At 46.3% G+C, this 10740-nt stretch overlaps 2 protein-coding genes across 2 annotated transcripts; one reads left to right on the top strand and one right to left on the bottom strand.

Moving 5' to 3' along the window:
- Positions 1-2206: 2206 nt before the first annotated feature.
- Positions 2207-5353, bottom strand: LOC135628206 (indole-3-acetic acid-amido synthetase GH3.10-like). Its single transcript, XM_065134762.1, has 4 exons — positions 4723-5353; positions 4506-4607; positions 3592-4424; positions 2207-2877 (listed from the first exon to the last, which is right to left on the bottom strand). The coding sequence occupies exons 1-4, from the start codon at positions 5055-5057 to the stop codon at positions 2339-2341; spliced, it is 1809 nt and encodes a 602-aa protein (XP_064990834.1). The 5' UTR covers positions 5058-5353; the 3' UTR covers positions 2207-2338.
- Positions 5354-8466: 3113 nt separating this feature from the next.
- Positions 8467-10242, top strand: LOC135628207 (NAC transcription factor NAM-B2-like). Its single transcript, XM_065134763.1, has 3 exons — positions 8467-8732; positions 8825-9165; positions 9264-10242. Exons 1-3 carry the CDS (start codon positions 8525-8527, stop codon positions 9885-9887), a joined length of 1173 nt encoding a protein of 390 aa, XP_064990835.1. The 5' UTR covers positions 8467-8524; the 3' UTR covers positions 9888-10242.
- The last annotated feature ends 498 nt before the right edge of the window (positions 10243-10740 follow it).

The following is a 10740-nucleotide window of genomic DNA, read 5'->3' on the forward strand; positions in this document are numbered from 1 at the left end:
TCCTTGATGTCTGCAAAACTAGATCTACTAACCACAGGTACGATTTACCTCCAAACTAGTTCCTTTCCTACCATGTGTGTGTTTTATTCACGCAAATCAAAGCCTGCATCCATGACTTTGGTCGTTGGGGTTGCTGCTAGTCTTGTCAATTTCATCTCTTTTGTCAGGATTACAAGCTAATTTAATGTTCCTGCTGCATGTGACGACATGCTGGTTTATGATCCAAGTACGATTCTGTACACAGTGGAGCGTCGGAACGTGGTTGCGGTCGATTTAAAGACAGCCACCCACTGGCCGAGGTGATTCCGCTGTCGCATGCAGGTTGGGTTGGGTTGGGGAGCCAAACAGTATGATGATAATGGTGCAGGTATTTATGGAGCCAAAGCTGGCACCACCTTGAGACTTTTTGCCAAATTGTCCTTGAAAACTTTCCAGTCTTGCTCATCATCCTCCATTAAGCCGTTGATTTTGACTATACGATGCAACCACTTTTATTGGTCGATTGGTTCATAAAAAGTCATAGTCCAAGATGCGAGCTTTCTTTTATACCATTTATTAAATAGAAAATGAAGCATACATAACCAGGGCCACCAGGCATGTTCGTTTCCTTCAGATCGTCTAGCCAAAGCCAACCAACACGGCCATATCAGCATGTCCCCTGTCTAAATCTTACACCAACTCAAACTCTGATTACTTGTGGCCATGATTTCTCACTTGGAAGTACCAGCTTCAATAGTAATATGATTGGTATACTGATCACAGAACATACATTGATTTCGGGAATTTAAAATTCTAGAACAGTAACTCTCTTTTTTTTTGTTTTCTGGATTCTTAGCCTTTTGCCCTCCTCTCACCTGGCAACGACTTCAGGCGGCCAAGGATCCAACAGCTCCAGTGGCATGCACTTCCAAGACTCCACAGGAACCCAGCAGGCGGCATTTTAACACGAGCCTCCGAAGCTGGACTTTGCCTCTGCAGGCATCACCTCACCTCCCTGTTAGTAACATCCAGGGCACTTCTTCTGTCTCAGGTACGCGTTGGGATCCCCGGCGTCGCGCTGCTTTGCGCTACAGCACCGTCAATTTTTTATCATATTACCTTACTGTTAATACAGAATTGGAGGAGGATCAACATGCATAATACATTGAAATCTGACGCAGTGAGGGGGGGGGTTGAAAGAGTAAGCGACCATGCCGGCCGATCACGTGGGAGGCGACGATAGTGGAAGGGACTCAATCAATGGCCCTGTTGCTCTCGTTCTGGCTTTTTGGTGGTGGCTTTTGGACCGCGAAATTGATGGAAGGGGACGACAGTGAGGCCCCAACAGTGGATTCGCGGTTGGCAAAAAGAAGGAAAACGAATCCAGCGTACACCTACAGCTGATCCGGCGGTCCACGTCTCATTTAATGATATGTCGTTGATGTTGGCTCTCTTGTAATTGTCTCACCACCATTGATTTTGATGCAGCTCGAGTGGGGTGAGCAAGTAGAGGTGTGGACACAAGGAACTGGAGTCGTCGATCATAATTACGAGGATGATCGATAGAAGACACACATGACATCGGATGGTTGGAATATAAAGGTACTCATCCTTTAGTCTCTTCACGCCAATCCCATCACAACATTAACTGCATTCTGAATGTTTAGGTTTGGTAAAGTTATCATGTCATTAAGAGGTCAACGTTTTGAGTTTATCGTTTTTTGGTGGCTTTTTAAGTAGTTTAATTATAATAAATTGGAGAGCCGGATTTTTCGACTAACACTCAATAAGTGAAACTTATTTCTAGAATTGTTCTTATCGGCTTGATAATATTTTCTACCGGGAATTCATTTTTGTCGTCACTGTGCTCGCTCATGTTTGATTATTCCTCAAGCTACGTAGACTTGGTCAAAAGCTTACTTTGGTACACGCGGCAGAAGCAGAAGCATATATATATATATATATATATATATATATATATGGTCAAAAGATTACTTCCGTTTGATCATTGCCGTTGTGCCTCAGCTATCATAGACTTGGTCAAAAGATTATTTTGAAGGTCAACATATATGGGTAGTAGTCAAATGTTTAATCACTGCTTGCCAGAAGCAGAGCAAACGACCCACTTTACCTCGGACGTTAATGAGGTAAACAAGGGACAAAAGTCCGGCCATCCAAGCAGCTAATGCAAATATAACATATATATACAGAGAGAGAGAGAGAGAGAGACAGTGCAAACGATTTGTCTACTCTTAAATCAATGCAGTCTTGGCTGGTAGCATCACAGTCTTCTTCAATGTAGCTACAGTCGTTAGGCTAATAGCAGGAGCCTCGAGCTTCTTCCTCGGCTGGAAACTTGCTATGGCGCGTACGCCGTGCTCCGGAAACTCTTGACGGTGCAGCAGTCGAGTATGCTGAGCAGCACCTGGTTGGTAGTGCACCTTGGCGTCTTGAACTGGCTCATGGCGGTGCCGTTGCCGATGAAGTGCTCCATTATCTTTCGAAACGTGCCGGCCTCCACGATCCGCAGCTCCAGCGGCCCGATGGAGCTCGTCTTCCGGGACACCACGTAGCCCTGATCGACGAAGGCCGCGTCCATCTCGCGGCAGCACTCCCGGAGGACGCCCTCCTCCACCTCGCCCTTGATCTCCCAGTAGATGATGTAGTGGCCCGGGTGGTGCGCCACGTCGGCGTGGCTGGTGAAGTCCACCAACTCAGCCTTGGTCCGGCTCAGGAGGCCGCTCCCCTTCTCCACCGCGAGTTGCAGGTCCCTCTCTGTGTTTTTGTCGATGTTCACCGTCAGGATGAGCTTTCTCCTGCAGACAAAAGTTAGCTGCGGGGCACCTTTGTAGAAGCCTGCAACCTCCACAACATCTCCCAACCTGTATCTGTAGAGACCTGAAAGGGAACTCCAAAAGTCAGATTCTGTACTTCCTTCTTACGACTGATGCCCCCTCTCCTTCCATTCGCCAACCGCGAATAACTCATCTTCGCTCAAAGTCTTTTCTCGATCCACTGCACAACCTTGACTGTGGGATAAACAGGCTCATCAAGCGAAGTGGTACCTCAAAGCAGAAAACAACCATGCGAGAATGGGATGGGATGGTGGCCCAACATAAAGAATAAGAGGACAAACGCCATGGCACAGTGGGTTCATCAGATGTCGCAATCTTATCATCGTATTTATTAGGACAACGGGGCTGTTGAGATACGGCGGTGGGGAACCACAGAGGGCAATGAATGGTGATGGTGTCAAGAGACTGGCCACACATCATTGTTGGTCCAACAAGGACGGTGTGGGCATTGCTTGCTTGCCCATGGTGTCCCTGAAGCTATCTATGGTCACAGGCAAGTTAATCGAGTTCTAGTGACACTACATGGAAGCTGCCAAGATCGAAGAGCGGATTCAAGCATCCCTCGCCTGTGATAGATAGGATTGGATACCGCAAAGGACATGACGAAAGCTTAGGATGCCACGAACTGTTCAAAGATGTGTTTGTGGCCCCAACGCTCGTGCCATCCAAGGGCGGTACAGTGTACCGAAGAGCACCACAAAGGAGCTCTGTGACGCAGGAATGAAGATTCTGAAACTAGAGAGAGAGAGAGAGAGACCTGTGAAAGTGGTTAGGACGATCTCATATTGCTGCCCGACGGAGACCTTGAACAGGGGCACCGGTTGGCCTTCCACGAAGTCATCAGGAGTCACCAACGTGCTGCTGCTATCTTGCTTCTGCTGCTTGTACAGAGGGATGAACTCGAAGTAAGAGAAGGTGGGGATCACCGTAAAAGCCACTCTCTCCGGAGGATTCAACGGCTCCAAGTTCACCCCAATCCAGCTCTCCGTGGACCCATACTCGGCACAAACCAGTGGCACCTCTCCTGCATAATGCCTCAGCTTCCTCAAGTAGGGCTGCATCGATCCCGTCATTATGGAGTAGATGTACTTGGCGTTAGGCCACAGGTGAGGAATCAACCCGCACCAGCCCGAGCTTCTCAGCTCTTCGCAGTCCCTCTCGATCTTGGACGCCAGAGATGGGTTGGGCATAAGGTGCTCCAGTACAGCTTTCCTCATCGTCGGCAAGGTGATATTGGAGCTAAGGGTCCCTTGTCTGATGTCCTCGCACAGCTCCTCCCACAGGTCCTCAAAGGCCGTCAGAGCTTGGACTATGCTGTAGGCAAAGGTGGAGGCCACGAACTCCACCTCGTTATGGAAGAGCAGGCCGAAGAGGAGGTGGCAGTAGGTGGACTGCTTGTAGTCTCCCGCTGAGATCACTTCGAACGGGCTGCAGGTGAAGCACTTGGTGGTCCTCTGCTTCGTCTCGAACTCTTGGCTTGCGAAGTAGTGGGTGGTCGCTGTTCCTGCCATGAGCCCGCCCTTGGTCTGGAACTGCTTGCTGCTGTAGATGAACTCCAGGATCCTGCCTCCAGACCTTATCGGAAACACCCTTCCAATCCAACCACAACGTCAGTTCTTTGATCAAGTAACAAAGTTCAAATCAAATTAAGTCGTTCGGATACATACACACCTCGATCTGTATGCAGCTGCGAGCCTAAAGATCTGAAGTGTAGACTGGGAGCTGAAGCGTGTGAAGGGCACATACTTTGGCCTCCCATCTGTGGTTCCAGAGCTGCAGAACGAGTTACAGAGCATGTGCATGAATGCACAATACACGGGCACATACCTGAAGGTCACAGTCCACTTCCTACAGAGGAAACGGGAGGAAGAGAAGAAGTAGGGAGTACCTGAGGGAGAGCATGGTGATGGGCTGCTGGGTGAGGACAGGCGAGGCATCGCCATGGGCGATCCGCTGGATGTAGGGCTCGAGGTCTGCATGGGAGGCGAGCGGGACAGCGGACGTGAACAGGGACTCGAGCTCCGCGGGGCTCAAGTCGTGGACGCGGAGGTCGCCGCCGAGCCACCTCCGAAGGTACTCGGAGCCGAGGTTGCTCTCGACGATACGGTGGAGCGTCTGCGACTGGACGGCGCCCGCGGTCTCGGCGGCGGCCTCGAACCATTCGATGATATCGCGGTCGCCCGCGTCCTCTGCTGCCATCGCCGGCGCGCCCTCGACGGGCATGGGGGACGGATGCCCACCCACCGCGGCTTCAAATTAACTGCTCTCCTCACCGAAGAAGTCTCACGCAGGCTTCATGTTTGTCTCACCAGGACGAGTGCATGGCAGACCAATAACCTGAGGGCTTTAGGCACAATCCCAGGCAGCAACCGGGCAACATATATCCCCTTCTCTACAGCGCTTGCACTGAGATGGTATGCACCGTAAAAGAATCGAAGAGTCCACATCTCCCTCCCTCCCTCTCTCTCTCCCACTTTCTCATGGGTTGCAGAAATCTCTCTCGATAAGAGTGCGACGATGATGCCCCCTCTCTCTCTCTTCCTCAAATGTACGATTCAACCAAGGCCACAAGACGGCTTATCTGCTGCTCAATCACAGCAGAGAGAGAGAGAGAGAGAGAAGAGAGAGAGAGAGAGAGAGCAAATCGTGGGTTTACTTTTGTGACAGCTGAAGGAGGGATCGGACGAAGACACTTGGACTTCGTTTGAGAGGGAAATCCACGTGATTACATGCATAAAATGTACTTGATTCAGTAGGTGGGTCGCTGCTGTCATGCCATATTAAACCTGCCTCAGTTGTTCATCTACTGGTCATGGTGAATTTGGCTCACATTACCATCTCAATCTCCCCATTGATTCCTCAGTAAAGGTTGCCATTTTTCTTCCTCCTCCTTTCGAGAAGGTACCAAGTTGTAGAGGATTTCCATTGGATCCACACGCTTCCACTCACCACCAGTGGGCTAAGAGCCCAAGTAAAAACAACACCGACGTTGGTGGCTTCAAGTGCACAGGACAAAGGTTGAAGATGACATTGGAAATAATAAGACAAATCATAGCTTTGAAGAATCAAGTCACTGATTACATGATAATAATATCTTGTATTCTCACACATGTATCACAAACACTATGCACCACAAAAGCTTTTTCCAAACCCAAACCATTTTCATCTCTTTTAATTCTTGGACCATTTACCACACTATAATTGACTCTCTCTCTCTCTCTCTCTCTCTCTCTTGGAATTAGAAAGCATAGGATAGGATGTATATATATATATATGTATATACACATTCACATCTTGGGAGGGTTTACCATAAAAGACCTATCCATTTGTGGCCACTACTGCTTATGGTAGTACTCTGATTGAAGCAAAATTTTAGCATCAAATTGAAGTATCATTTAATTAACTTTATTCACTGATTTGAACATCTTTTGCTGGCAACAAACAGGAGAATTATGATAATTGATTGGTCATTTAAGGCTTCCAAGTAATACATTAGTCAACAATATCATAGTTTAAACAAGTTGATGTCATTTATCTGAATTCCTAAATTAAGTGGGTCTTTTAGATATAGCATCATTTGGATCAAATTCTTATTCACATTAACCACAAAATTGGGGCAACAATTATTTTGAGGTTCAACTTACTGTGACATTTCTACTTTCTACAACTCAACTCTAATAATAATACACAATAATCCTATTTGTAATCCCATGATAAGGCTTTGAATTTTTTCCAAGTGTTGGACAATAATCATGAATTGGGTTAACTTTTTAACTGCAACAAGGCACTATTAAGCATGAGATAGCTAACCATGGTTAAGAGCTAATTAATGACAACTTTAATTGATTGTGATACAATGTATATGGTTTTAAAGGAAGCAAAAACTATTCATCCCCCAAAAAGTTAATCCATTTAAAGCAGCTTAACTTGCATAAAAAATGAAGATCGAAATTAAAACCTCAGATTAAGATAAGGGATGGTGGACTCACTTTGTCTTCATTTGGAACACAAGCATGAGAATAGTAATCTTGATTTGGATCTGCTAAATAGCTTTGTAAAGCTCTATCTAGCCATTTAGATAGTCGAAGCTTGACAAAATGTAGATGATGTCCACACTATGTTGATGTTTAAGCGAGACCATTGTTCAATTAAATTAAAATAAAAAAAACAGGACCAAATCAAAACTCAGGTTTGGTCTGGTTCTTTTTTAGATTCATTTGCACAAGTAAGGCCAATAGAACTATATAAGCTTCATTTTATCAAATGAATAATTCAATATTGATAGGAAAAATCATTACTGACGTTTTGGTTATCTCAACATGGTCCAGACTTATGTATGTAAGATTGTCCAAAGTATCTCCCAACATAGAGATGTCATGTTCGTAAGATGCTACCTATACGAAGATTAAGATTGGAAAAGGTTTCTAATTTGATTCTTCTGATACTCAAATTAGTGATATGAGATTCTCAAATGTGTGTTCGAATAGTTTTACAGTAAAAAAGAGAGAATACTTTTCTCTTGTTCAGAATATATTTTTATATTTTAAAAGATAAGAAAAAAGTTTGAGATTATCTTCATTATAAAGTTTATGATTGTCTTCACGGATAAAAAGAAAGTACTCTAAATCTTTATCTAAAGATGAATGAAGAGTGACTTGGATCTCACGTGATAACTATATGTTGGTATATAATAAATGTCTTATCAAATATATTTTTGGTATCATTATTTATATGCTGAAGCTTTGCAGCTTATTAATTACCCAATCAAGATCTTTATGTTGTTATGAAGATAGATGATGCATTTGAAACTTTCAATACCATGACCAAGGTAGTGCCCAAGTTAGAATCAAATAAATGAGATAATGGAAGATAAATATGATAAGGAAAAAAAATTATTATATCAATTTAAGATTTTTTTTAAAATTTTAATTATCCAAGTCTAGTCCAAACTTGATTTGGGATCAATGCATCTCAAACCAATTTTTTTAATTATTCAATATTTTTTATAAGATAAAAAATATTATAATTGATTCCGAATCAACATCCAAATAATATAATAAAAATTAACAATAACAAAGTTAGATTGTCTAATATTTATTGTCGAGATCACTGAGATAAAAAAAAGTTTTATGATTTAGATGAGTCAAGAATATTTAAATCTATTTTATAAAATAACATTAAAAACAAAAATATACAGAGTGTTCACCATGTTCTCCAACGGTCGTCAGCATCATCATGATGGCAAAGGATGGGCACATCATAACCACAACAGCATCACAAAGAGCATGACATCAGTGGATACAGTTGGGAACACTTCTCAGCCCCTTCTTCATGCTTGCCCCCAAAGGTGTCCATAATTACGAGAAATTAGGAAGCCTAAATAAATGGCATCCATCATCTACATCGCGATCGTCCGTTGCTTCGAAGGAGCAGATCCAAGGGCGGTGGCTCAAGTGGACCGGAAACACGACCCGAGCGGGTCCCACCCCAGTCGGGTTGTCCCGGTGGACCCACCAACACGTGTCCGCGCTCCCTGCCAGGGTGGATGGGTAGTATCTGTGACTCCGGTGAGAGTTCGCTTGGCCACCGCGGAATCCCCGCCCCAACGCCATCGGTACGCTCGCACATCCATCGCCCTTTAAACCCCCCCCCCACCACCGCCACTCTTCTCCCTCACAAATTCCCCGGAGATGGAGATGGAGAACACCGACTCGTCCTCCGGCATGAAACATCAGCAGGAGCAGCAGCACCCGCAGCTCCCTCCGGGGTTCCGTTTCCACCCCACCGACGAGGAGCTCGTCGTTCATTACCTGAAAAAGAAGGCCGCCGCCGCACCTCTCCCCGTTGCCATCATCACCGAGGTTGACCTCTATAAGTTCGACCCCTGGGAGCTCCCAGGTCTGTCTCTGTTCTTCCATTTGCATGCGCCACTTGATCCCGTACGGCTGCTAACCCAGCGATGCATTCGATTGGACGTGGTGTCCGACTAGGTAAGGCGAACTTTGGAGAGCAGGAGTGGTACTTCTTCAGCCCCAGGGACCGCAAGTACCCCAACGGGGCGCGACCGAACCGGGCGGCGACGTCCGGCTACTGGAAGGCCACCGGGACGGACAAGCCCGTGCTGACGTCCGGCGGAAGCCAGGTCAAGGTCGGGGTGAAGAAAGCCTTGGTGTTCTACCGCGGGAGGCCGCCCAGGGGAACTAAGACCAACTGGATCATGCACGAGTACCGGCTCGCCGACGGCAGCAGCCCTGAAAACAGCAGCAGCAGTAGCTGCAGGCCCCCCTATGGTGGTCACATGGCGAACAAGAAGAAGGGCGGATCCCTCAGGGTAGATTACTCCCCCCTCATCAGTTAATTCAGTAGCGGTAACGTGTGATCAGGCTAGTGGATCTTGAATCGCGATCCCTGTTGCTTCACATCATGCAGTTGGATGATTGGGTTCTGTGCCGCATCTACAAGAAGAACAGCGTGAGCGATAGCGTGAGGCCAACGCATCGAGACAGGGATGGCGCCACGGACGACATGCTCGGATCCGCGCCATCTGTGGGTCATCAGACAGGGATGCAACCTCAACGAGCTCCGACCAACTACAACTCACTGCTCGAACATGATGAGACCTTTCTCGAGGGACTACTAGCGAATGAGGTCGGTCTGCCCACCAATTCCATCACCCACCTCGCTGCTGCTGCTGCAAGAGCCAAACTCAACCTCTCGCCTGTTCCTCCCAGTACCACCGGTACCTTTCCCACGAGACACCCTCTTTCCTCTGCATACTGGACCGAGCCCACCGACATCGCAGCACCGCCTGCCCAGAGGTTCCATGCCGGCCATGGCAGTAGCAGCAACAATGCTGCCGACAAGAACAATACCAGTAGCTGCAGCAATGGCAGCGCCACCAACGATGACGGTGGCCACACAAATCAGATGCTTCTCAATCAGATCCCCTACGGCACAACATACCACGACCAAATGATTCTTGGATCACTACGGGATGGTGGAGCCATCTTCCAACAGCCATACCAGCTGCCCGGAGTGAATTGGACCTCCTAATTCGAAGCTTCTGAGAGGTGAGGTACTGATGTCCCATCTGTCTGGTAGTATCCCACAATATACAGAGGAAGAAGGATTGCTGGTGGAGCACCTGCAAATGCTCAAATTCCCCTACTAGAAAGGTTCTCTTCAGTCCCAGGTAACTCAACAGTGTACATATATATAGTTTATTGTTGGATAGCAGAACAGAGATCGAGCGTCAGAGCATAAAATCCAGTAGGATTCTTTAGTAAATATCAAATAGGAGAGAGAGAGAGAGAGAGAGAGAGAGAGAGAGTGGATAAAGTTATTAGTACTGTGAGTTGTAGCTGCTTGCACCTTGCAATAAATTTCGGATGGAATTTGATCTTGTTCATATCACTCATGCTGGTGAAAGTTCTGTAGAGACCTGAAAACTTGTTGGAATTATATTTGTTGAGAAGTGCCCATCACTTGCTTCGCGATCAACATCATCATCAATTTCACCTGTTAAACCTGCAAGAATTGTTTCTGAAATATGGCTCCTAAACTATTCTAGTATGTTTCTTTCTATGATAAACTGCTTTCGTCTCTTAACATGAGAAAATTATTTATTGCTTGGCTTCTATTTGAGCTGCTAACTATCTCCATCTGCACAGTGGAAGTGACAAAGAAAGAAAGTTGGAATCATCTTCTAACTATCTTCATCCGCTTTTATTTGGAAGCATCCTCATACTGAGGTGGACACTAATTACGAAAGAAAGTTAGGTTCTACCAAAACAAGAAGGTAAGCCTCAGCATATGTGGGGCTGACTTCAGCCTCACGAATCCTTAATGAGCTGCAGGATCGATGCCGTTCCAAAAGCCTTTTCCCGGTTCTCTTTTCCTCCTTTCC

Source organism: Musa acuminata, chromosome BXJ3-1 (genome assembly GCF_036884655.1).
Source record: "Musa acuminata AAA Group cultivar baxijiao chromosome BXJ3-1, Cavendish_Baxijiao_AAA, whole genome shotgun sequence".
NCBI lineage: Eukaryota > Viridiplantae > Streptophyta > Magnoliopsida > Zingiberales > Musaceae > Musa > Musa acuminata.

Excerpts from the sequence above, each read along its gene's own strand:
- LOC135628206 (XM_065134762.1), bottom strand. The coding sequence starts at position 5,057 with ATGCCCGTCGAGGGCGCGCCGGCGATGGCAGCAGAGGACGCGGGCGAC. Across the intron at positions 4,608-4,722 it reads ATCACCATGCTCTCCCTCAG|CTCTGGAACCACAGATGGGA; the intron begins GTACTCCCTACT and ends CTCGTTCTGCAG. Across the intron at positions 2,878-3,591 it reads CGTCCTAACCACTTTCACAG|GTCTCTACAGATACAGGTTG; the intron begins GTCTCTCTCTCT and ends GTTCCCTTTCAG.
- LOC135628207 (XM_065134763.1), top strand. The coding sequence starts at position 8,525 with ATGGAGATGGAGAACACCGACTCGTCCTCCGGCATGAAACATCAGCAG. Across the intron at positions 8,733-8,824 it reads CGACCCCTGGGAGCTCCCAG|GTAAGGCGAACTTTGGAGAG; the intron begins GTCTGTCTCTGT and ends GTGTCCGACTAG. Across the intron at positions 9,166-9,263 it reads AGAAGGGCGGATCCCTCAGG|TTGGATGATTGGGTTCTGTG; the intron begins GTAGATTACTCC and ends CACATCATGCAG.